The sequence below is a fragment of the Aythya ferina genome (genome assembly GCF_964211825.1).
Source record: "Aythya ferina genome assembly, chromosome: 1".
NCBI lineage: Eukaryota > Metazoa > Chordata > Aves > Anseriformes > Anatidae > Aythya > Aythya ferina.
The window spans coordinates 180570566-180597934 of record NC_140296.1 but is presented as its reverse complement, the minus strand read 5'-3'; the positions used below and the strand labels follow the sequence as shown (position 1 = coordinate 180597934).

The 27369-nt window shown below is 42.3% G+C and overlaps 1 protein-coding gene across 1 annotated transcript; it reads right to left on the bottom strand.

Annotated features, from left to right (window-relative positions):
- Positions 1-6427: 6427 nt before the first annotated feature.
- On the bottom strand, positions 6428-23775 carry CAV1 (caveolin 1). Its single transcript, XM_084514127.1, has 3 exons — positions 23620-23775; positions 23110-23274; positions 6428-8818 (listed from the first exon to the last, which is right to left on the bottom strand). Exons 1-3 carry the CDS (start codon positions 23647-23649, stop codon positions 8477-8479), a joined length of 537 nt encoding a protein of 178 aa, XP_084370253.1. The 5' UTR covers positions 23650-23775; the 3' UTR covers positions 6428-8476.
- Positions 23776-27369: the final 3594 nt, after the last annotated feature.

Sequence of the window (27369 nt, the reverse complement as noted above, 5' to 3'; positions counted from 1 at the left end):
GCCTTCTCCATTTGCCTCAGTGCTCTTCTGAGCTGTGTAAAAACTTTTAGCATTCGTCAGTGAAGAGGAAACATTAGCTTTGTTCCCAGTTTCCACCTTCAGCCTCCACCGAGAGTTCATTACAGTACAGCTCTGTGACCAAAGGTATCTACGAATAAGGCCCATTTGCAGCAAGACATTTACATAGTGTCAAATGCATAAATTTTCCCTGCAAATTAGATGAGACTGCACATGCCTGATTAAGACAGACTTATGCTCAGGCTGGATTACAATTTTGCTTGGGAGATATTTTGTTAGCTGATGATTTATTCTTGCACTGTATAACCTCTATGTGACTTTGTGGCTTGCTACAATATTTTTTGTTAGGAACCAAAACCACAATTTTTAAACAATAGCTCTGGCAACTACATGGATTAGTGAGCATGAACTAGAAGTATTGACACAAGTTTTTCAAACTTTTCTTTTTAGATTGATTACTTTTTTTGTGTGTGTGTGTGTGCAGTTTTTGTGTTCAATTGTAAATAAGTTTCTAGTAAAAGAAACATACAAAAATCACTTTAATTGGATAAATAGGGCTTACTTTCTTGACAAATGCCACACACTGGAGAGCAACAGTGTTTAGAGATTAGATTCACATCAGATTCCCTATGATCTCTTCACTACCCCCTGGCTACAGAAGGGTTTTTAAGGCAGAAGTGGTTCCAGTTTCAGCCCTAGGTCTGTGTAGCACAGAAATTACCAGAAAAATAGTGTCAATATTGGGAGAGGTGTAAACTAAAAATCTTTTAGCTTATCTCTTTAGTTTGAGAATCAGTCCATTAAAGAGACATAGAATAGACATTTCTGCAGGGCATTATGTAAGTGTTTTTACTTGTGTTGCGTGTACCAATATTTATTCTGGAAACAGAGAACTTGTTTTCTGAGAACTATTCCATTTCATGCCACTTTTCGAAACTATTGAACTGTCTTCAGAAATATTCAGACACGCCTTATGCCAATTATTTGCACCTGTTGCATTCCTTATGCAGAATTAAGTCACTGATTCTTTTGCAAAGCTCCTAAGGTTGTTATGTTCCACCTCAGAATATCATTTGGTGTTTATATGTAGTGAAATGTGATCACATGTACCATGAAAAGGGATCAACATGGCTGCTGATCTGGACTGTAACTATCCTCATGTAATTGTTTGTCAGATAAACTATTATTTCTTAAGATAAAAGTGGTATTTCTTGACACGCTTCCATCAATAGTTGTGTTTGGTAACCCAGCAGGACAGCTGAGCTGTTGGGAGCAACTCAAAATCTGCATTTGACACACTCTGTTTTTGTAGGGCCACCACAAGTAACATCGCACACAGAAAAAAACAGATCCAGTAACTGGCATTATTGACGGGCATTCAGAAACATAGTACGAGGACTCAGCAGAAAGCAATGATATGTCTATCTATTAATTCTGATGTGGTTTTCTGTCAGTGGAATTAAGGCTTTTTGCTTCTAGGTGGTGTTTGTAAATAAATGCAAAAATGAGTGTAGGCTCCAGCTAGAAGTTTATTAAATACGGTTGATCAGGGCAGCTATAGAGTGATTTTTCTGGGTAAGATTTGTTTCCAGAATCATCTACATGACTTGTTGGGAACTTACTCTGAGTAAGAGATCAGAATGGAAACAAAGCAAGATTTCTTTAAGGTTTCTGCAAATTGTAGACCTTCTTCTGCAGCCATGGTGATGAGATAGCATGGAAGGGGCTTCAGAGGGAGAGAAATACCTCAAGTTGAAGCTGCTGAACAGAGAAGCAGGGCTCTGTGTGACCTCCTGTCAAGTCTACTGAAAGAAGTGTGGTACAGATGAACATCCTCATGAGCTAGTGACGTCTGCACAAATGAAGGAATTTCTGGACATTAAGGCAAAGTAACTGCTGGTGGTGAAATGGCTTGAACAGCTGGAATGACAGTAATGACCTCAACAGGGCAATAGCTGAGACAAGTGTGGTTGTAGCTGTGAAGCTGAGTAAAAGGTTTAGTGCAAAGACATACAGCATGTGCCTTTAACCATTGCTAGTGCATATATATGATTAACTCAGTGTTGTTTAATTTACTATTGTATTTTTGTAGGGTGAATCTTGAAAATCAGAAATATTGCTTATCAAGAGAGTCGACATTCAACTTCCCCATGACTCAGGGCGGGAGTGCAAACTGGAGGCGTGGTAATGTTAAGAGGAATACCTCTGTGCTTGAGCCCTGTTCTTGTTGCCATTAGCAACAGGTTTGTTTGGGATTTCAGTCCTCAGTAATCCATGAAGCAACGGGTCACAGAAAATTAAGATTATTTTTTTCCTTATTTTGGATAGCTATCCACCAACAGTAGTCACAGTGTGGTTTCAACGATAAAAGTTTTAGTGCCTCAGCCAAGAAGTAAACTGATGAATGGTGAAGTCCAAGTTTTTTGAAGACGCCTACCACAGAAAGTCTTTGCTGAGGAGCTGGGCAGTGCTGGCTGTAACCTCTCTGTGCTGAATACTAGCATTTGGTCAGGCAGTTCTGCAACCCAGAGGAACAAATCTGTATTTTAAATGGCTTTCCTCAAAGAATGCTAGTTAGAAATACACAAAAGAATTTTGTTTTAACAACAGGAATGATGCTCCAAAGACACTCAAATTCAGACCAGAAGACCCGGTATTGCTAAAATCTGACAAAAGCAGCTTCAGCTTTTTGTCTCCAGACATCTTTGTTTCACAGGATTCCTTGGACTGTTTCAGAAACTCAGCACAGATGAAACAGGCAGAATTTTATTTGTTTCCAAATGTAGTTGGATCATTGTCTAGCAGGGGAGTAACAACATCTACTCCTGTTGAAAGAAGACAGCTGAATTGACAGAAGCCCATAACAGCTGAATTGGAGCCTACACATAATGAAATAAAGAGATAAAACACTGCACAAGCCAGAAGATGAAGCATCATGAGATGACAAAGCATGAACAAACCTTGAGGGTGCTTGTCTAAACCTAAAGGGACTCTTGTGCTCTGTTCAGTTGTCAGTTCCAATTACTGGGATATTTATAGTCCTACAACAAACGTAGACTACACTGGAGGATTTCTGTCAATGAGACAGATCATATATATAAAGTAAGTGATTTGGGAAGATGACATATGCTGCTGATTGCGGGGAGCACAGTGTAACTGTTGCCCACCAGCACATTGGAGTTGGGTGTTGGGACTGCAAACAGAGTTTTTCTAGCATCTTCTGAGCCTGCTGGCTGCTGGCAGCACTAGGAGGTTCCCCAGCCAGCTCCCCAGTGTGCTCCTCAAAAATGGGAGGCAGTTTTCAGGCTCAGGTGTTCACCCAGCCTGGCTCACATGTGAGTCTGGTCATACATATCATGTCCAAGGTAAGTTCTGAGCTGACATGTCAGTACATTTAAACCTAGCTCTATGTGACCATACCTAGGGTCATTTCCCTTCAAGGTGAATCATGGTTAGGTAGAAATTTGCACATCCCGATGATACTTTAGTGCCTTGGCTACTGTTGTCTCTATTACTTATTGTCAAACACCCCCCCCTTTTTTTTTTTTTCCTTCTGAGTCTCCATCCATCACTACCAGATGGAAGTATGTCTGCCATACAGTTTCACCTTATTCCCCGAGTATAAAAGACAAACCCCCTGAGATTCCTTCATCCCGTCATTCTCTCTGTAGACCATGTCTGTTCCTTTTGATGTACTTTTTCATTTGCTTAACACCAGCTATTTCTGCACCACTTTTTTTTTTTTTTCTGCCAGTAGGATTTCTGGCAACATGTACACCTGGCAAGCTACATCTAGAGCTCTGTTTGCTGGAGAGGGGCAGGCTGCATGTTTTGATGAGTAATAGTCATAGATGAATGCCTGTATTCTGGTAATTGCCAAAAAGTTATACAACGACAGGTCCTGTGGTCCCTTAAGGTTTCTCTGAGCTGATCCTCTGGTTTAAAGCATTTTGTAGCTCATTTCCCAGCTTTTTTTGGCACCCCCTGAGAATACCTATCACCTCCAGTTCCTGCAGGGGAAGGTGGCAGCCAGGGGAACTTCACATTCATAGGTCTCAGCAGTGAGTGGATGTGACCTGGATGCCTGTAGACTGAGTTCTACTGACAGTTATGTCCAAGGAGACTCAGGAGTCTGTAGAGTTATGTTGATTCAGGTTCTTAAACCAAAAGCAAATTACTTACTGGTATTGAGCCTAGGGCCCTTTGTGGATTGTGTCTTGACTGAACACTAAAATGTGCCTTGACCATATGGCACTGAGTCTGATCGTTCTCTTCCCACTTCCACTATCTTTAGTAAAAACAATTACAAATCAAGTGAGAATACTGTTCATCTAGGTATTGTCATAGATATCAACACACAAAATTTTACCATTGAAGACAGTGTGCACTAACTGCACTATACAACTGAAGTTTTAATTTAAAATACTACAGAAGAATGCCAAATAAAAATAACATATCCTGTATCACACAGTGCTCCAGTTTCAGACAGCATGAGTGGAAACTTTAAGGCTTCTAAGACACCAATGAAGACAGCAAAGGTATTATAAGTTAGTAGTGATTCATTCTATACCTTTTTCCTCTTCCTTAGGTGGTGAGGGGAAAAAAAAAAAAATAGAAAAAAAAAATGAGGAGGATGCAGCAAACACACGAGGCAATAAAATCAAAGGACTGAACTGAGAACAGTTTGTGTTTAACGTAAGAGATGGTCAAAAGACACCTTGGGTGCAGCTTTGGAAATTCTCCACTGCTAATAAAAGACTCTGGTTTGTCATTCTATCATCTTGCAAAATTATTTCAATAAATGCATTTCAAAAAATATTCTACATTTAATCCGTTGTTCTTAAACAAGAAAATTCAGAAGGATCTATCACACAACCAAACAGTTCATGCTCCCTCATTTCTCAAAACTAGGGTGCTCCATCTGGCTTCAGCTAGACTGCCCTGCTTCTCCAAACATCATCTCAGGTAATTCAAAAGGAAGCAATTCAAGCTAACTGGCACAATTTAAGAGTTGATGTCATGGAGGTTGAGAAAAGTGACCAGAGACAGCCAAGAAGGTTTTCTGCTATGAGGTAAAAGTGCTGCTGAGCCCACCTGAACACCCAATATTATGACACTGACTTTCATATCTAGCAGTGTAAGTCTGTCTCCATGACATTTATAGACATGATATGTGATTGTCCAACGACATTGCCTAACAGCAGATATCTAATCCTGTAAAAGACAAACCTGGACCTTTCCAGGGGCTGTATCATGACAGATCATGGTTATTACTGCACTGAGAGCCTGGCAGGACCACGGGTAGGAGATTCCCCCCCAGCACGCCCCTGTGACTGCTGCCTAGCAGAGCGCATGGACAGCATGGTCACAAGGTGAGCCTGCACATCTCTCTGACAAACAGTCCTGGAGAGATGACATTGCAAAGGGTTATGGTGAGTGAATGCGTCTGTGCTGAATCTACTGGGCTCTTTTCAGAGTGTTTTTGAATACTGGAATGTTTGCATGCTTTACTTTCACCTTACAACTTCCCATTTAAAAATTTAATACCTTTTACATTTTTTCACAATTTGTAGTCCACTTTAATGTACTGTTCGCTACCATTGGACTAATCAGTACCATTAAATACACCATCCTGCTACTGGAAAACACATAACAGAGTACTTCAGGCTGTTATTTTCCATTGGACTGTTAAAAGCTGGTTACTAGATTTGCAGGCCAAAATGTAATAGCCTGTTTTGTTGGACTTCTGTGTGCTAGGTAATGGTGTGACAGGCAGATATTGTGCAATAACCACTTAAAAAGGAACTGCCTGTCACAAGCTAGGTCTATACACAGCTCAACATAAGCTGTCATTCCCCTGTTTTCATACGCTAAATGCTTAGGCTAATGAGCTTTTATTAGGAACTATCCCATTTCCACTGGACCCAAAAAGAAGGCTTTAAGCAATTCTGAAAAGCTATTGGGATAATCTAGGACTGAATTTTGGATGGCCAAAGTAAAATTAAGGATAAGTAACTTGTATGATGATACTGTTTTGTTTATTGGATCTTAAAATTCTCTGCAGGTAAATTTCATTATCCTAATTTGAAATGTGAGGAAATTGAGGAACAACAAGCAAAGGAACTTGTCATCTTTAAGCATTTAAGCAAGCTTGGGGTCCCTATTCAATGCTGAATGCACTGCCTACTTAGCAGCAGAAAATATTTCTTTGGGAGAAAAATGGAATTTTCTGTTGGGAAGAACCTTCCTGATTTAGATCCTGGAACACAAATAACAAATGTTTTGCATGTTCTTTCTTGAGAAACAAATGGCACTGCTTACTGTTTCTTTATCAATATTGTTCTTTTTCTTCCTCAAAACATGAGATTCATTCACATGACTTTTAAGGAAAAAGAAGTCAGACAGTAGCTACCATTAAACATTGTTTTATTGTAGTCTTTAATGTACATGCAGAATTAAAAAAGTGTCAGTTATATCTGTAAGCACATAACAACAATGTAAATGTATCAGATCAGCAATGTATTTGGATTAGGGACTAATAAATCTAAGTGAACAGACATCTTTCAGGACATACAGTTTATATGATAAATCAAGGTTTTCTTCAGAGTGATTTTCCTCATAAAAAGATAAAATATTTCTTGTTTATAATCTTGCTTGTTTTTAATTCTGAAAAAATCTATAATAGTACACTCTCCACTATGTACATAGAAAAACATAAAACTATATCCATACCAGTGTCTGTTTTAAATGCAAACAATAGTAGTTAATAGCTTTGTAACTTTTTGTGCACCCTCTCCCCTCTTCTCTCCCTCCCACCCCGTTTAAAAAATGCAGCATCTCCTAACGTTTTCAATGCTTTGGTAGAAAAAGAACCGAAGGCACTCCCATGTTAGGTAAAGCAGTAAGTGAAATATCAGCGCTAAATAAAAAAGCTGCAGGTGTACCAGACAGCTCCGTGCTCAGTCCCATGGGCCAAGTCCTGCACTCTTGGAGGTCAAGAACTGATTTGCTGTAGGTGCCAACTGGAGCAGGCTCAGGCCCCAGGTCGGGCTACAATAAAGCTGATCAGCCTCACAACTATTTTTACAAAAGCTTCACACAAACCACATGAGGATACAGGCAGTATCTCTCAACACAGTACTATCATGAGGGCAAAAAGCTCCTGCAGGAGCTCCTGCAGGAGTTCCTGTAGGATCCTGTAGGTCACAGCATCAGAGTATGTTGCAAGGGCTCTATTTTGTAGGCCTTGCACCTTGCAACATAGGCTAGCTTCACACAACACCCTCCATTTCAGACTTCCTGATGTTGCAGCCTGTCTAAAAACAAACGAACAAATCCATGATTTGAAGCTCTAACCCATCTCTCATGATGGATTAGTTTAGACTCAGCAAAGCATCAATTCTCCTGAAAATATTCTGTGTGCTAGTGGCATGCTGACTTCTGCTGATAGGAAAGTTTTTAAAGCTGATAGGAAAGTTTCTCTCAGAGGCAGCTCCTCCTTGGCATTTTGTGGCTTGTGTTTGGCACACCTTCATTTTTCTCGTAACTCGGGGTTATCTCTGGCATACTTAAAATATGTAGTTATATGAATACTCTGGAAAAAAAATGAAGCCTATGAGATAAGCACCTAAATGCTAGCTAAGAGATGTGTCATAAGTCACAGTTAGGAAAACATTTCTATAATGACCAGTTTTAGTTTTCAACTGCAGTTTGCTTCTACAATTCCACAGAAGGCTGAGAAACAACTGGCTGCAAACTTCCAAGAGAGAGAGCAAAAGGCACAGACAGAAGCTTTTTTTATGGACATGAAAAGCTTTCACGTGTCTATGTTTCCAGCCTGATGAAGCGTTAGCTTTTCAGGTCATGTATTAATTAAGTAATTTGTTTACTTAACCAATGTATTCATAGTACACCATACCTGACCACGACTGCAAATAGCTGTAGTCAACTGACGATACAATTGAAAAAGAACATTCTGCTAAAACCTGCCAGCTTGTCACGTTCATTCTGCTGCAGTAGCTCTACACTCTTTGGCCACAATAACATGAATGGCATTACAGTGTTGGAAAACATTTTTGTCATTCTTTGGTATCTCTACGGATTTATCTTACAAGGAATGAACAGCGAGATAAAAAGGCACCCAATGTAACACTTCTGTCTCTGAATTGAACAGCCAGCAAAATGATATGCAACTGGCATGGAAAAATAGCCATTGATGGTTAGTTTGAAATGCAGGCTGAAAAGAGAGGGAAAAATAATAATAATAATAAAAAAGCAAGTAGTCCAGTAGGAATACACAGTAGAAAAAGAAACTGAGCAAGTGATTCTTTGTTTTGGGCCAGTAAATCCACCAGTTGCTGTTACGTTGCTTTGGAAAACGAAACTGGCACCAAAACACCCCAACCAACACAAAACCCCCACCCACTCTCTAGGCTGATGGCTTTTCTTCAAATGTCCCTCAAATCTCTTTCCGTACTGTGGCTCGGATGCTGCTGAACACTTTGCCTATAGCCTCAAAGAGTGGGTCGCAGAACGTGTGGATGCAGATGGAATAGACACGGCTAATGCACTGGATCTCAATCAGGTAGCTCCTTATGCATGGCACCACCGCCCAGATGTGCAGGAATGACAAGATGGCAAAGTAGATGCCCCAGATGAGAGCCATAGGAATGCCAAAGATTGCTGACAGTAAACGATAAAACCAGTATTTCGTTACAGTGAAGGTGGTAAAACTGGCCTTCCAAATCCCATCAAAGCTGTGTGTTCCCTCTGGCTCAGCAATCACATCTTCAAAATCAATCTGCATCAAAGAACACAAAAGCAGGTCAGTCAGGTGTCCCCATTAAGTGTGGATTCTAGAAACCCCTCACCTGGAAAGCAATGGTCCCCTGCACAAAACTCTGAAACATGTAATCCCTACATCCCAACATGATTCAACCCATCTTAACATATCATCTATGATAATGATATGAATAAGGCTTGCATTTTTTTTTTCCCTAGTGATTATCAGGAAGCCTCAATGACTAGCTCAAAACCAGACACCTAACTTTTAGATACTGTCCACAAAACTGCACTGCCCACAAAACTGAATAACTTTTCTTCAAGATATAGCTTGAATATTTTGTCTTCAAGGTATAGAGTACCCTTAAAATCTATGTAAGAGATGAACCAGTTGAAAAGAATCATCATGCTGTCATTGCCTATCTTAACCATTTCACATTTTTACAAATGGAACAAATGTGCTCAGTACTTTGGCATTTTATGCACCTTAAGCATGCATCAATAAAATACGTTTTATTTGTCTGATTTTTCCATCTTACCCTGTAAAGCATTGCTAAATTTTGACAGTTAATAAATGTTAAGGACAGCTATTTAAATATATATTTTTGAAACAGTTGTGAATAGTTCTTAATAGCCTGAAAAATAAAATGCTGGATTTAGATTGGTATCAGATGGAGATCCTTTATATTCTGAAAGGGTAAGGGAGCTCTTCAATCTTGTTAAACATAGAGAGGCTCTTCGCATTAGAGCCATTTTGTTCTAACTTATCCTGTTTATGTGATAACCCCCTGTTCGTGAAAGACATAGGCGAACATATTAGTGTTTAGAAGGAACACACTCTTCCACATATTTCATGGTTTTGACTATTCATAAATCATTCAAAAAGTCACCTAAGGAAGCAGTACATTCCAGCATGCATGTTTTACGGTTCTATGTTGAAATACTGAGCTTTTTCAGGAAGCTTAATTGTCATAACATTTCTATTAGAAAATTAACAGAATTGGGGGTGATAGTTCAGCTTCATGTCACACAAACACTTGTTTGATATAACCCACAATACAGGATATTTAATTTAGTCAGTACAACAAATTGTATAGGTACTGCATTCAAAAGGAAGAAGAACATCACAACAGTACGCCTCTGCAAGAAACTAAATGATTGTTTAAATTAGGTGAAAAAAAAATACGTTCCTAGGACTGGATCCCAAAGTCCAGTGATGCTGCTGCCATAAGTGATGATTTACAGGAACAGGCTGAGTATGATATGGGCCAGAGGGCTCAGAAACTCAGGCATACCTTAGGAGGCTGGAAGGAGGTGAATATAAATATACTGTGTAAATATTGCTTATACTGTAGGAAAAGGCTCAAAATCACTTCTTTTCATTTAAAAATGGAAAAAACTTCTCCCTCTCTCCCACTGAATCTTCAGTCAGCCCATACAAAAGTTACCAACTGACTACAAAGGAAAAAATACTATAAAATCACTGGGCTTTCCAGTTTTATCAAGAAAAGATAATTCCCAAGCAAAAGTATACAGTCTAGGGGTAATTTGCTTGAAGGGTTTTAAAGTCCTCGTGAGGAAATTTCTGAATCAGATGTAATATCAGACATCCCAAATGCCTAACATCAAGCTGGCTAAATTTAATGTGTTACTGGGCCTAACCATCACTTTTCCTGCTCAGGTCAGTGCATCTCTCCAGATATTGGATGAACAAACTACGAACCCTCTGTTCTTTACCTGCTGCTCTGAATGAGGCTTTAGTGATTTGAAAGTGCTTTGTGACTCTTCTGGATGAGATTTCATTATCACCCTAATCATGGCCATCATACCTTAAGCTAGCATTTGGGTTGAAATTCTGTCTCCACAGAAACCAGTGGCAGGATCTGCATCAGCTGATACCTAACGAACACGACACAGCTCCACGCACTTCTTGTGAAGGCATGCAGAGCCAACAGTCTATCTGGAATTTCTGAAACTGAAGAGCATAATTTTAAACAATAACCACAGAAAGAGAAAATGAAAAGAGAGTCTTAGGCACAGTTCTCTCCTGCAGTATTTCTGTCCGTATTAAATAGCCTACACTTCTGTAGGTCATGTGATTTTTTAGTACTAATCTTGGAAAACAATTTCCCGGAAAATAGTGTATAAAAACAGCATATACAGGACACTATATTTGTTGCTGAGTTTAGACAGGACATTGGAGCTTATTTGGGTTCTGTAATGTCAGTGGGACCAATACTGAAGCTCTAGTAGAAATAACTCCAGTTCTGGTAAGGGCATCACAGGCAATAGAATGTTCTATATTTTCACTGTGGCCTTATTAGATATAAAAGTTCACTGTAGATATAAAAGTCACTAAATAAGTGACACAAAATTAGCTTTATAAAGTACATTGGCCATAAAATAATTATATGAATTGGTCATTAGAAGTTATCTGCTGTCTAGAAAGACAGAGCAAGGATGTATTACGATTTTATGTTCCAAACGAAACAATCAGATGCCCTGGTATCAATCACTGCATTTTTAGGACTGGATCACAAGAGAAAGAAGAAAAAGTTGTAGATGTACATGAAGAAGTCAATAATATCTCCTGATGATAGTGTCTAATTGTCTTCTATCTAACCTCAAAAATAAAACAAAAAAAAACTAAGATGTTTTCAAGAGCTGCGTATTATTTACCAAATCAATCTAATTCAACTGAGTGCACTTGTTGGAAAAATGTATGCCCGATTTTATTTTCTTTTAGAAATACACTGGGAAGCATGCTTACATTATATATTTTTGCAGCAATTCAAAAGCAAGCTTTTCATTGTAACCTGTATTGCATGGTAGTTCATTTTCAAAGCAAATGGGTGCTCTTGGCTTATTATCAACATTAGACTTGAAATCAGATAATAAAAATATGCAGATGATTTTAGCAAGAGAAAGTAGCTTCTCAGAAAATGGTATTACAAGAAGACTATATATATTTTTTTTTCCTCATAGGTTGTACATAGCCTTCTTATTCTAAAACTTGTGGCAATTTATTGTGTTCTTCCCATCAGTTGATGCTGTGATCATTGGCAGAGAGTTTGTGCACGTAGCTATCATACAGCATGTCAGTGCATCAGGGGTCATGCCCAAAGTCTTTATATTCCACTCAGTTATAGCAGAGTCTATCTTTTATGTTTTCAACAAGCTGATAAGGGAAATATTAAATCTCACGAGGAAAGCAACTTTGCATTGAGATCATTTTCATGGTTATAACTTTAGCTAAGTGGGACCTATTTTTATCTGCAGAACATGTTTTTGGCATGCAAGCAGTTAATGTGAAGCTCCTAGAATTTTGCAAATAAATATTAAGACTGGCTTGTAATTTGGTTCCTTTAGAAATAATTACTTACAATGAATGCTTTACTGAAAAATGGAAGCTGGTAAACTCATCGATTTTCAAATCAAATAGTAAATTTTCTGTAATCCCAATTCTCAGAAACTGATGGTTTTAGCCTGTTGTGTGACCCAAGATGTCCTCAGAGTTAATCCTGGGGAGCTGACAGAAGAATCAGACCACATAACATTTCCAGATGGGCAGCATTGTCCTCATTCCAGGAGATGATGCTAATGTCAGAACATTCACGATATATCCTTGGCCGGGGTTTCTCCGCTCAAGTCATGCACAGTTGTCCTAAAAGTGCTCAGGCATCAGTCTGCCCGAGATTGTAATGGCAGTGTATTTCTGCCACCAGAAATCACCAGGAGTTGGTGGAGTCCTTCCTTGGAGCAATTTTAACAGCACTATGAACGTTTCTACCAATGCACAGAGCCCAAATAGATGGTGCTATGGGAACAATAACTGACGTCTCCCTACCACATCTTTCCCATTTCATTATTTCTCAAGTACCATGTTCTCCATTGCTCCACATTGCATACGGAAGACACCAAACTGAATTTGAGAGTGAAAAGACAGAAAAATGGCCTGGCAGCTGTAAAATCTCTCAGATGAATGGGTTAAAACGAACCTGTTGTCTGTCTAAAAGCCACAATAATGTTATGAAGTAACATATGTGTTGAGAGAGTGCAATGGTAACATCTGTGTTGCTGTCCAAAAACAGGCTTACCCAAAGCAGTATAAAGTCTAAATCAAGCTATCCAATGAACCGAGGTAAGCTGGGCTCTTCCACGTCTCAGCTGCAACCAGATCACGTACGAATCCCACTGGCTGGGAAATGTGCTATTTATTTCATCGTTCAGGCAGTGCAGATAAGTCCTCACACTGCAGGAACTGAGATATCACCCAGATTCTTCCTGCGCTGAACCACTCCCATGAAAGATCCTGTTTTTAACTCCCAGGGATCTGTCCTCAGCAAACAGCACAGAGAATAGGTGACTGGATGCACTTTGCCTTGCTATGGGATATATTTCTTTCAGTTACTCACCCCTCAGTCTCTTCTAACATTCCCCTCTGGTTTTTAGTTCAACAGCACTCAGTAATGGTGAGTGTCATCAGCCTGATAACGGGAGTCCAAATGAACTAAGTAAATTAAAAATAGGAGTGACAGAAGAAACAGAAGTGGCCAGAAATACAATCCTAGGGAAGAAAGACACTCTGCAGCTCTTCACTAATTTCTGGAAACGGACGTAACTGGCTCACAAGGCGAAGATACCTCTATTACTGATACCTTTCTCAACTCCGCTTTTGCCAAAGCATCAAATATATGTAAATTTATGGAAGACTCTGCTTTATTCATGTAAAGACATGCTTAGGTTAGGCACAGGTCCTGTTGTGAAGATTACAGCATGTAGCTTGTTCCTCTAGAGCTATCAGGGTGTGCTGTGAAACAACTGGGAATTATTTGCCAAGCTAATGAAAATGCAGGCACGTTCACTTGTGACAAGGAGAGAAGTAAAGGAAATTTGTTTTGACCCTCTAAAGGATGCTAATAACTCACTGCAGCCTTCTGTTTCAGCCAAAGCTATTAAACGCTATCAACTTCTGTTCCATGCCTACAATGCACTTCCTGACTTCAGCTATTCTTTGTTTCCTACTATTCAGCTTGGTGAAGCCAGTTTTTACATTGCTTGAAGCTTTTGTCTGATTCTGCTATGAGAATTATTGCAGCTTCTTTTGCCCTGCATGTGTTTATTAAACTTTTATCAGGAAATTAAGGGACCTGCTTTGATTCTAAAAGAGATTTACTTACAACAAAGGGAAATGGTATGGAGGATTTGCCTTCTTTCTCAAAGGTTGTTTAAAGAAAAACCCTATTAATTAAAAAAGCTTAACAGTGTGAAGTTATTGCTTTAAACAAACAAACAAAAAAAAATACAAAAACAAAGAAAGAAACAAAAAATATCCCCAAAACATGAAACAGATAAAACAGCTGACTCAAGTATATGTGCCTTATGTATGAATATAGTTGACCTTGCCACTTTAGTCCTTATGTCTAGTCTTCAAACTGCCTACCTAACAGTTACGCTTTTCCTCAAATTTTGTCCTTTGAGATATCCATTCCATAGAAAATTTACTGTGCTGGGTTTATCAGAAAAAAATATTAAGACCACTGCCATTTTACAAAGACTTTGGCCTAATCCACATTTCTGCAACTGTAATTACTCAGGTCTTCATGTGCAGTATGTGTGCTGCTGCTGTGCTCACAACATAAGGAGAGCAGAGATACCACCACTGCTCCAGTGAGGGGGAACCCAACCAAGAGCTCACTCAGCGTGCCTACATTTCTGAGTGCCTTCAATATTTTTTGGAGTCAGTGAAAAGAGGCTCAGGTCCTTACTGGCTGTCTTCTGACTGATCACTCATATCTTCAATCAGGCAAACCGCTTAAATACGCACACAGCCTGAACAATGGGAACGGCCTCACTGATGTCAATATGCTTAAGTGTTCTGCCAGACAAGGGCTGTAGTCAAGCCAGACTGAAAGTTGGGTCTGTGATGAATAATTAACATGTACAAATATGTATTTATGGAAGATGGAGTCACAAGCGAGTTTTCCTTACATTTTTAGCACAGAGCATAGGCACTGGCTTTACAACTTACCCCGTGCTATTTTAAAACAGTATTTTAAACAGTATTTTAGTAAAACAGATACTAAGCCCGTAAGTAATGTTTCCTCAGATTATACTGTCTCTTTAAGACTCAGAACAGTCATGTAACAAAAGGCAGATACCATCATTTTTTTTCTGTTGTGACAAATGCAATTTACAAAATTTCCCAAAGCACTCAATGTCCCTTAAAGAAAACATTCAGCTGAAGAAAATAACATTTAAATGTTTCCTTGTCTCTTTGAAATAGCATGTTTCCACATCTGCTGGTGCTTGTCTTCCTGACCACTGCCACATTTTTTTCAGAAAATGACAAAAAAACATATAAGGTTTTTTCTACTGAGCCCAAGGGAAAGAGAACGGGAGGTGTCAGAACTCAGAGGGGTAGAGCTGCTTTTCTTCTTTCCCTCACCACCCAGGAGACTTCAAAATTTTGGAGGTGTAGGGTGTGGGACATGGCAGTACCTCATGGCTGCAAGGCCTACATTAAGAGGAACAGGAGGAGTCCTACTCTTGCTCTGAGTAGGTCTGTCTGGACCTAGGTTGGATGGGATTACAGGAACTTTAACAATGGCTTCACTTGTTTTGACCCTAATAAAGAATCCACCTTTTTTTTTAAGAACACTGTGCAGTCTCCATCAAGCAAACATTTATCAGCACTACGTAAAGAAGCTGATAACTTTGTGCCCAAAAACATACAGCTTAACAACACCTAGATATTTTATGGCTGTCAGGTGTGTTATAAAGGCACGACTTCTATACCAGAGCATCTGTATAAGCCTTAGGCTATGGCATGGGTGAATGCAAAGCACGAGCATCAGCTGTGCCCAGTGAAGGACAAGGTTCCCTCATGGGGGAGTTCAAGCCCTGTTATTTGTTCAAACTGACCGAGGAATTTGCATTACATTCTCTTTCTCCCTGTGCCTACTTTCCATCATATTGCAGGAACAGTGTTCTGCTGGCAGATCTCTTCTTTGGAGATAGGGAATCTTTCTCAAATACTATAGAGTACAGCAAAAAAAGCAAACAATGCTTCAACAAACAAGGATATTAATGCTGGAAAAGAGTTAAAGGACTATACTGTTCTAGCTAGAGCAGAAAACCTTGTCCTGCCAGGAGTGACCACTGCTGCACCAATAACAAATATTCAGACAGATTATGAGCAATTTAAAATTATGTCATGACTTAGGAAAGGGTTATGATTGCAAGATCAGCACTTTACAAACAGAAAGATCAATGAAAATTGCCAAACTTTGCTACTAATTACCAAGAGGAGAATGTCTGACAATGCTGAATTACTCATTACATACCAGAAAAGCCCTGGTGATGGGCTTTGTTTTTATCAGATGGGCAGGCTCATCTAAAGCTGCGGAAGTATTCACATGAAATATGCTACTGGTGGCAATGGGTCAGCCCTGCAGCAACCAGGCATTCTCCAGAGATTTCTTCCTGAAGCACTTGTCTGTGCTTCTCAGTATAGCCCAGCAGAAGGAAAGAATAGCAACTCAAGGAGACATCTGCACGCCTCTGAAACACAGCTAAACTTCCTGCGCAGGTGGGGAGATCGCATCAACCAGTTACTTGGCAGACGGGTCAATGCTGTCAGAGCGAGTGGTCAGAAAATGAAGTGGCTGCTTTCCTCTCTGGAAACTGGGCTGCTGGGAGGTTATCACAATTTTCTCAAAGGGAAAAACTGTTACGAAGCTTTCTTCGTTTATTATTTGCTTCATGTTGAATAGTTCCTCCTCATTTGATGCAGCTATGTTAGCTAAAACCTCTGAGATATCTTTGTGTACGTGCATGCATACATATTTGTGTCTGTATGCTTAAAGTTGCATATTCCTCAGCATGAACAGTGGGGTGAAATTTGGAATATATTAAAACTAAAGGGAGTTTTTTTTTAATTAATTCCACTAGAGTCTGGAATTAACCAGAGTTCAGGAATGTTAATAAAACCAAAGGTATCCTCTAATGAGTTTTTTAGATGGTTATATTGCCCTCTGATATAATACCATTTGGAAGTTTTTCTGACATTAAGCTAATATTGTTATTAGTATCTATTTATATACTATTTATATTATTAATATAATAACATTAATATCACAATTGCTAGCCTTTAATATAACTTTTTGAGAACTTGCTCTAGCTTCATTCCTCCTAAATTTGGGCACTAATGGTGAATGGAAATATAGCAATGTTGGACTCTGTAGTATCACATGGAGAGAGAAAGGCAACTTCACATGGGGCTTTATACATGAAATCTCTATCATTTGTATCATTTGTAAGGGAGTCTAATGAGAGGAGACTCTTAACTAGGTATACTAACCATAAACATATTCCTGTTAGTTGCTGCAATTATTTTTTAGCAAATCTGTGTAACTTGTTCTCACTATTTCCCTCTTTTCTAACTGAGTGTGCTTACTGCTGTGAGTGCCTAGTTACTGCTCTGTTCCTTTAAAAAAGATCTGCCTCTGCATTTCTTCTGTTAGAAGGCTGTCCTTCTACTGGAAGATCTTAAGTTACTGACCCTTAAATATGAGGCAACTCTTTCTTTAATATTTCACAAAGATCAAGATGTTGCTGGTCTACAGTTGCAGCCTTATTATAAATTGCATTGAAAAGGAGTTACATGAACATGGACTTGATAAAACAACAGGAGACTGAGGTCTACAGGAGATACTAAGATAATCTTGAGGGAGAACTAAGTGTTTTGTATTTGTTTGAGGTTGTTGGAAGGCATTTGACAGCTTACAGAGGAAGCATTGCAATCCTTCTACGAGATTCCCTTAGGCTTCTTTGAAACTCCGAGTGTACTTTGGCACAGTGGGAGTTTGGGCAGGGAATGTGATGCTTTCACCTTTAACTGCGATAGTATCTTCGCACTTCTTATCTGAGAAGCTGACTTTATCAGTTCCTTTTTATTTGAAAATGAAGTACGTGGGCCAGACAAGCCTTATTCTTGTACAGCTCCACTGACAGCTATAGCATAACTCCTTGGCTATCATGAATAAAACAGGGTGCGAGCTTCTCCAGCTAATGCACTCTTTCGAGTGGGCACAGCGATACTGAGACTGTTTGTCCTTTTGAATACTAACCCAATGACATAACTTCTAACACGAATAATACTGCATAAAATTAGAAGTTAGTTTTGAAACTATGCAAAGACATTTTCATAAGAAATCTCCTAGAAAAAAAATTTAAAGGGACTAACAGAGTCAAACCTGTCCCCATCAAAAAATCAAACAAACTTAAGAGCCATAACTTTTATTTTGTCTTCAACACAATAATAATATAATAATAATAATAATAACAACAACAACAAATCCTCTTCAGTCTCGGATGCTTTTATTGTTGTAATTTGTCTAGAAAAGAAAAGAAAGGTGGTAGTTTTGGATCAAGCAGCTCAGAAAATTAGCTGCTGATGTAGATTTCATCCCACTGTCAATTTACTATAAGGGTATTTGAGAACAGTGGGGAAGAGAAACTATTTTTAGAGCTGTATTTCTCTTCAGCTTTCCAGATATCACAAGTTTTATGGCTCATCCATGTTCATTAGTATTTTCTTCTCTCTGTTGCTTAAAATACACCAAAGATCCAGTTCTCATTGGGCTCTATTATACACATTTTCCTGTTCCCACAGAAGACTTTTAGATTTCAATGATTTGTTTCGGTATTAGACAGCCATACTTTCTGCAACAGATGGTGGTATTTTTTTCCATATATTGGGTAAAAAAATCTAAAATGAATTCAAATAGTTCTTAAAATTTTCTAACATATACTCTAAATAAAGTTGAATTTAACAGAAGGGAAAAATATTTGCCTTCTCTGACTATGAGGTAGTGTCCAACAAACTCTAACAAAAGGAACATCCATGTTGAATAGTTGGCTCTGTCCCCATTGTCATCAAACGAACATTTTCCTATGGAGTTATGAGTCATGTTCATCACGCTAAACAAGAAGGCAGCGCATAAGGCTTTAATAATACCACAATCTTAAATACAAACGCTTTTGAGATCTGAGACTTGATTAGAACACATTCAATTATTATCTGTAACCTTATGGGCATTCAAAAATTCCGTGCCTAGCAATCTGAAAACTCCTAATTCCTGTGCAAGAAAACTGTTTTTCAGAGTTCTCAGGCCACGCTCAGTCCTCCTACAAACCAGCCTCTGCAACAACTTGAGCTTTAGTCTCCGAATTGTAGACTGGCCTTGAAAGAAACACTTGGAACAGAATCGGATCGGATGGACAGGCAAAGTCCAACACCGGAATAGTGCTGCATTTTAAAATCTAAACCCCACTGCTGGACATTGATATGGCACCCAGTGTAAGAATCATCTCATTTAAATGCACCTGCACAACAGTAAGGTGTCGTGTCTGAGCTATGTGGAGAGAAACACACTCTGGGAGAAAAACCCACCTCATCCTGTGGTTAGGCCTAAACTCTGTGACACGAATCTGCCTCCACAGATGTGTAACCACTCGAAGAGGAGGAGCTGACAGCTGTTGTTACATCAGTGTGGCAGACCTCAGTGCCTTAACCTTCCCAGCTGAGCACAGCAGGGGACAGTCTCTGCCTTCCTTCCAGGAGGTCCCAGCGGTGAAGGGAGGTGCTCTGCCTAGGCACCTCTCCTCCGTGCACAAGGTCCTTCCTTGCAGTGACATGAATTTTCCTTACCAGCATCAGCTTTAAGAGGAAGGCACGAATACACAGCTGTTTAAAACTTGGTACAAAAGCTCTGCATTGTTACATCTGCAGCCAAGTACTGATTTTTTTTTTTTTTTCCAGAGAGAAAAGGACGCTTACACAATGAACAGCAGATAGACACCACTTGTTTAAAACAAACTAATAATTATGTCCTGGGTGGTGCACCAGGCACAGGCCTTTCTCCCTAGCAGAGCACAAAAGAATTGTGATCTAGCTGCAGATGTAACTGCACGTTTGGTCCTCACTAGTCCAGAAGGCACAGATTTTGTAGGGCTGGCTACCTGGCCTGTCCCCATGGTGAGCAAAGGAGTAATGAGAAGCACAAGCCAGCCTCAGAGAGATGCAGAAAAGCTAGCTCCCTCCTCTGCTTTTTCCAAATTCAGTAAACTCTGAATACTTGACCAAAGATACTTTCAACTCCAAAGAGTTGGAAGGCTGTAATTTTGCCACAATCTGGAGAACACAAATAGTGTATTGGGAAACAGGAAGAGCAAAGACTGAACAAGTCCTGAAAGAGAACTTCAGGCACCTGCTTGCAAACCTTGGGTCAGCAGGGAGGGAACGATAAATGACAGAAAAAAAAAAGCCAACTATCAGCTTTCTCTCCCGGTGCTTGCATTTCATCGCGCACAAACAAAAACTGTGGGATATAAGTCAGAGTAGAATCTGACATAAACAGATACAGTTCTGAGGAAAATAGCTCTTTAATCAACAAAGTGACTCCCACAGAGTTCCCAGGTGCTCAGAGGTTGTTTCTCCCTTACTAGATTCTTATTCTGCTTTCTGTTTGACCAGACAACCCCACAAGCTGGTACCTCAACAACTGCTGCGTGTTCTGAGCATCCCAAAGTGACACATGAGGGCAGTCATATGAGGAAGAAACTCCTTCCTTTCCGCTCCCTGCTGAAGGAATTAGAACAGGAAGGAAATTCTGGTGATTTTACTAGATTGTGCTTCCTCCTGCACGGAGCTGCCAGCTCTGCTGGCTGCGTAACTCAGCTCTCACACTGCAAGGTCAGTAAGGCCCCAGTTCCACCCCTCCCTGAGCAGAAATCCAGTTGTTTGCCCCACTTTTCTGGAAGCATCACACAGCACTTGGCTTCCACTTGGCCTCTAATTTGAAGATAAAAAGTAAGCAAAGTCACTGTCACCAATATGTTTGGTGTAAAGCATCTGGATCACGCCTCGCCCCCTTGCCTGGATCCCTCCCCTGTTGCTGCCTGCCCCATTTATCTGCTGCAGAGGAAGCTCTGCAGATGCTGTTTGCTGCACATCAAGGGAATGCCTCCTGCTTCTCACAAGCAAGGGTTATTTTTAAAATGTGCTATGGCAAGTATTTGAACGCAGACAACACTGAGGCCTTTTAGAGAGCTGCTTACAGGGCAGATTCCTCATTCTCTGTCTAATCATTTCTATTTCATGGTTGACTGACTTGTCCCCAGTTTCCATGCTATTGTGGCTCCTAGTCAAGTGGCAAGAAATGCCTGAAATGATGAGGTTCCAAATCTAGAAAAATGTAATGGCTCTAAACAACACTCAGCTAAGTCTAAGCCACGCTTCTGGCCTCAGAACAGCCCTGAACAACATTTTTCTGTCTTTCAGCACCCAAACTAGGGGCTCCTTCTGTTACCCAAGTACATTTTTTACTCTCTACCTGGATGATTTACAATGGAAGGAAGAGAGGCAGATAGGTGACAGAAGGAGCCACAGGCTGATGGCTAAGGCAGGAACTGAATCTGTGCATCTTCAGCCCAGCGTCTGTCAGCTAGGAACTGGATCTGAGCTTTACAGCTACTTCTAGCAAGCTGAACCTGAAAGTAGTATCCAAATAAACTTAAATTAGTAGTATCCGAACAAACTTAAACTGTAGCAAAATTCCTCTCCATACTTTTCACATTGAACCTATTTCTGAAATATCTATAAAGTCAAATAAATCCTTATTTATCCTTGTGACGAGGTAGAAAAGTGTCACTTTGTGATGCCCACACTTTTTACAAATGCTGCTGCTTTTATAATGCAAAATGGATCCCGTCTGGTTAACATCAAGTTCACTTTGATATATTCCTGTGTCTCGACGTGGCTACGTGCACCACCAGAAACTCACTGATACGGAGGCAGTACCAGTATTCTGGGTGCCTGCTGGTTTTCAATTAATTTATCTGTTGGTCCACAACCATTTTGGAAGGACAAACTGAAAAAAAAATCTCACTTTTTCCATTCCTACAATTCTAACTTTTCAACTTCACTTTGGACGATTGGATGTAATCAAGCTAACTTTCCTAATCATTGCCCCAGTGGGAGGCAGGGAGGGCAGGATGGGCTTTGTAGGCTTCATTTTCCTCTCTGTACGTTAGGAGTTTTTTCCATGAGTGGTCTGCCTCTCGTCCCAGCAGGAGCTTTCTTTCCCTAGTTAAGTTTGTGGACACTCGATTCCGACTTGTTTGGGGGCTGTGACTCATCCTCGGAAGGTCTGGTTGCTTTGGGGACTTCTTCTGTTGATGTACGCAATGAGCTGTGATGCAGCCTCATTCTCCAGCCTTGCATTCCCTGCCTACTCAGCTGCTCCCCCACGGGTGGCAGAAAAAGGAATCGCTCCCTCAACACCAGGCATCTTAAAGGACGTTTTGTACTGCTGCGTACACAGATGATTTTTTTCTAACTAATTAAAAATGTATTCCTTTTCTTTCTAGGTCCTGGAGCTGACAACGGCTCCTTAATTAAAGATATAGCCCGCCCTAGGGGATAATTCCTACTCTTGATCTGCAACACGGGCAGTCCTATTCAGCACCTTCAAACTTTGCTGAAGGCAGAGGGATTTGAGGTTACTCACAACCTTACTGCACTGTCTGCACGTACAGCACAAATCATCTTTCTGACAAACATCCTGAAACTAGATTCCAGCCTTTCTGTCCTCGGAGACAATAGGACATTTCTCTTTTTTAGTAATGGGTCATCGTGACCAACGGATGGGGTGGTCAGGGTGATGGTGCTGGACCCTAAGCAAGCCAGCTGGTGGTTAGTCACCCGCTGCACCTGGCAGGCTCCCGTTGGTCCTGGGTCCTGACAAGCCCAGACGACAGCATCCTCAGTTCCCGCACGTATAGCACAAAACCCGTCTGCGAAGAGGAAAATCAGCCCCAGGACTTTTCTGACTGAAGGGACTTCGAGGAGAAATCCCCGTCGGTCCACATTTGCCAAAACTGTCAAACCGAATTGTAAGCCAGAGCCTAAACCGGGGCGCAGCCAGCTTTTGCTTAGCCTCTTCCCTCGCTTCTTGAGGGAAAACCACCAAGGAAAAGCAAACGCACGGAGGAAACGAATGCAGCCCCCTCCGGGACCTCTGCTCTGCTCCCTCTTGGCTGAGGCTGGGCGACCGGGACCCGAGGGGGCTCAGCTCCTTCCCCGTCCCTGCGGGGCTGTGCCAGCCGCTGCCCAAATCCCCTCTCCCTTTTTTTTTCCCAAAAAATAAAGGAATTGGGACCCGACCCCCCTCCCTTCTCGCAGCAGGTGGAGGGGAGCGGCCCGGGCTGGCGCGTCCCCCTCGCCTACCCCTACCCCCCGCTCACCTTGACCACGTCGTCGTTGAGGTGTTTGGGGTCCCGGTTGACCAGGTCGATCTCCTTGGTGTGCACGTCGTGCACCGCCTTCTCGCTCAGCTCGTCTGCCATCATCTTGTTGTTGGGCTTGTAGATGTTGCCCTGCTCCCGGACGGGCGCCGCGTACAGAAAGCCCTGCGGAGGGAGAAAGGGGAGAGCGGCCGCGAGGGAGAGGAGGGACGGGAGGAAGGCAGAACCCAGCCGGGGAGCGGGGAGGGGGGGGGGCAGAGAGAGGCCGGGCAGGGCCGAGAGGGGCGGGCAGCGGGGGGGCGGCCCCGCTCCCGGGGGAGCCGGGCTGCGGGCGGCTCTGCCCCGGCTATAAAACCGCAGCCCCGGGGGCGCGCCCCCCGCCGTGCCAGGCGCGGCTCCGCCGCTCGCCGCCGCTCGTCCCGCACCGCCAGGCGGCCCCGCAGCCCCTCCGGGGGGTTCCCGGGACCCCCACCCCACCCCATCCCATCCCAGCCGTCCCCCAGTCCGTACCTCCGAGTCCACGTACTTGGTGCCGGACATGCTGCCCCGCTGCGGGTGGGTGGCGGCCGGCCGGGCGCTATAACGGAGGCAGGAGGATCCCGAGCGGGAGGGAGGGAGGGAGGGAGGCGGCTGGCGGCCGGCCAGGGCCCGCTCCCGGCCTCCGCTCGGGGCGGGGGGACCGGAGCCTGCAGGGGCGTCGCGACCCGCCCGGCACCGGCCCGGGGTGGGAGGGGAAAGCGGTCCGGAGCCGGCAACCTGCCCGCCTCGGCCCCCCGAGGGGACGGGGACAGCGACACGGGGACGGGGACGCTGCCCCGGGACCCCTACGGCATTGGGGGGGTGGAGGCGAGGAAGAGGTGAGGAGATGGGAAAGCCCCTCCGCCTCTGACAGTCGCTTACACACCGTTTACACACAGTTTACACACGCTCCCGATCGCCCCAGGAACAATTGTGGGAACTTGGGACATCCTCGGGCTGAAGAAAAAGTGATCTGTCTCCTCAACCGGTTCGTTTGGGAGCTATGCAAATATTCAGCAGTCCTGCGCTTGAACGGCACGGTGTTTTCCTGGGAGGAGGCTGACCCCAGCGTGTCTGCCCTGCCCGTTAGCCACCGGCACTTCGCTTCTGAAGAGGCTCCGTGGGACACCCACGGTGGCCACGCTCTGTTCCCCAGGCCCTTTATAAACCCAGGGGCATGTGTAGGCATAAACGCTGCGAGGATTCATCACCGAGTGCCAGACAGCCCAGGTTACAGATGCAATGGCACTGTGCAGCTGTAAACTCCGAGTTATATTTAGCCTTTTTTTTTTTTTTTTTTTTTTTTTGATGTTTGCAACCATCAGCTTTCCATTAGGAAATCAGACCTTGTTGTTGTAAACTTTATAACGCTAACAGCAAAGTGGCGACCTTGTGCCGTTTAGCACGGAATTGCAGCAACAGAAGTAGAACGATCTTGACAGCTGCGTACTTAGCTGTGGCAGGTCGAGAAACGAATCAAAAGGACCAGCGGCTGAGATGGATGTAGGCGTCTTAAACGCAAATAAATGCACCTGCTGAAAATGCAGTCCACGGGGCTGTGTGTTACAGGCATGGGCATCAGTAAATTGTGAGCTTTGAGAGTTCCTGTTGTTCACAAACTTTAGAACTTCAGATGGATGTTTTCCAGCTTTCCAAGTTAGTTCGCATTTTTAAAAGTTTTTTTTTTTTTTTTAATCGATGCAATAATTTACTTAGACCATCATTAAAATACCCGTCGCTGTCCAAACATTTCAATGTGTGCATAAAATCAAATGTACGGATTGAAAGACGTAGTCTCTAGACTTTTTCAAAAACAAACAAACAAAAAACTGTTCTGATTTTCATTTCTAGGAAAGTTTCATGCCCAGTCAGTGTCCTGCACATACATCGGAAGATTTTGACCCATTGTTTATTATGATTGCATATTTCAGGGATGACTAAGAATAGGAGATATGTTTGTTAACTTGAAGCACTGAATTGCTCCTGGAATGGTTTCTGCAGAACTTCAATGCCCTTTAAAAGAAATTTCTGAATCATGCAACACCACCAGAGCTGGAAGAATATGGGAAGCTGGTGGAACATACAGACCTCATGGGATGAATCCCAGAGAGGCTACTTACAAGCTGAAATGGGCTATCACAGCTGATGAACCCAGGAAGTGCTCGCTTGAGCTTGACCACCAGGAAGATATCCTGCAGAGAAAACTGCATGGGTACGAACAAGCTGTAAGAGTGAGGAAGTGGCATCTGTGGAGATGGGTCAGGGTAAAGCCCTGGCCCATTTCCTCTATCACTGGGGCATGAGAAATGCACATAAACTTCACGCCCAGCGACTTGGCAGCAGTGAGTGCCGGAGCTCTGCGAGGAGCTGTGCTTACACACGGAGGAACAGTATAGCTCATCTGGAAAGGGCATGCAAAAGGCTTGCAGGGGGTTTCTGAAAGAGCAGAAGATATTCCCTCTTAGTTACTGTGAGTGGATCATCCAGGGGTGGCCTAAAATTGCCAGTGATTGTGGGCACCCAAGCTGGCCTTGCAGATGCCACCCAACTTGCCTTCTCATTGAGCTTTGCTGCACTTCAGCAACCCCGGTCAACTATTGACCAGGACTGTATGCTGTTCAGGTGGCCACCTCACTGCCTTTCTTCTTTTTCCATCACATCAAGCCTAGGCATTTCATACCTAAATAAAAAAAAAATGCTCAGAAGTTTTGCTTTAATTGAACTTTCAGACCCCAGGATCACCCTGAGAACTGACTGTAAACATGGAACAGAGAGCGTGCAAGGTGTGAGCACTGAGAGAAGAAAAGCCTTGGTACTGGTAGAAAACCAGTGGAAAAAAAAATAAAAATAAATACAGTGCAAAAAATAGATTGGAGAAAATTCCTCTAAAAAATAGTGTCAGAAAATGAGTCACAAAGCTGAACTGAATGTGCATGACTGCTCACTGAATGTCTTTGTCTGGTATCAAACGCTGCCTCTCACTCCGCTCCCTCCCCCTCCCTGCTTTTTAAAGTTATGTAATTATTCCAGTTATGGTATTAGCAATACTCCTGATATATTGCAATGTCAGCAAGATCAGAATCAGCCCTATTCTTTATGTACAGCTTCAGCAGCAGCTAGGCTGTCAGATAACAGGCTGCCAACAAGCAGCCTTCCTCACACAGAGTGCATAAAGACCTGAGGCTTGGGAGAGGAAGATCTCTGTGTTTTAGTGTCTTCTGTTGAGCTGCTTCAGTGCATCCTTTTATGTGCATTTTTGGACGTTTTGCTGGATGAAAGCCTGAGCTGCCAGGAGTGTTGGTAGTGAGCTTTTATCAGCTGCGAATGCTCTGCTTACCCTGCTGCGTGATGATAAGCATTGGGATGGGTTTAAAGCGCAGCCCGGTGTTTTGCTGTTTCCCTGATTTACAGACCTGTAGTCCTACAGGATCCAAGGTGGCCCTTCTGTTCCTGCTCTCTGGAGGCTTTTTGTCCTTCAAATCAGAACTCACTGAATTGGAATACTCCCACTGAGGTGGATGCCCTTGTCACCAGTATATAGGTCCAGTATACAGGACCACACTTTCTTGTTATTTGGCCCGTTTATTCCTTGTGTCAAAGGAGTGGTTTCCCCAGGAGACACTGTGAGCTGCCTGCCTTCCCATTCCTTTCTTCTCGTAGCCTCCAGCTGTGAGTGATTTCTTTTTACACCGAGGCACTGCTGCCACAGCATGTTGCACAGCAGCCTGAGGGCTAGAAGTGTGATCCAACATGTGAGAGACCTGAGATCAATGTTTGCCTATCTGAGGTGTGCTAATGCATTTGGACTCTTGGGAAAATATTTTTTGGGAAGTGTCCCCTTCTGCTGGTGTGCCATCAGTGTATTTTCAGGGTACCAAGCCATTCTCTTCCCTTGTTTTGGGGTTCTTCTCTTAGATGAGAGCGAGCTACCAAGTTGCTCAAACAAGGGCAGTTCTAGGCATGACCAAAATAAAACTCTAGGTACTGAGGGAAGGTTACACGAAAGGGAGGTGCCTTCTGGGTTTAGACATGTTCCTGGCTGGGTGGCATCTGGGCAGGGATTACAGTTTTGGATTTAAATGCCTGACTCGCATCTCAATCCTGCTGTAGGTGTGTACATTCTTTATTGGAGCTGGTCCCTGTAGGTCTCGATTGAGACAGCTTGTAACTGTCTCAGCTGGTGAGGCACATGGATTGAAAGCTTTAATTCCGTCAGCTGAATGTAAGTTTTCCAGACCTTGA

What these genes read in the sequence shown, in the direction of transcription:
- CAV1 (XM_084514127.1), bottom strand. Translation starts at nt 23,649, where the DNA reads ATGTCCGGCACCAAGTACGTGGACTCGGAG. An exon ending in CCAAGTACGTGGACTCGGAG is followed by an intron (nt 23,275 to 23,619) that starts GTACGGACTGGG and finishes CTCCCTCCGCAG; the next exon opens with GGCTTTCTGTACGCGGCGCC. An exon ending in TCAACGACGACGTGGTCAAG is followed by an intron (nt 8,819 to 23,109) that starts GTGAGCGGGGGG and finishes TCTTTGATGCAG; the next exon opens with ATTGATTTTGAAGATGTGAT.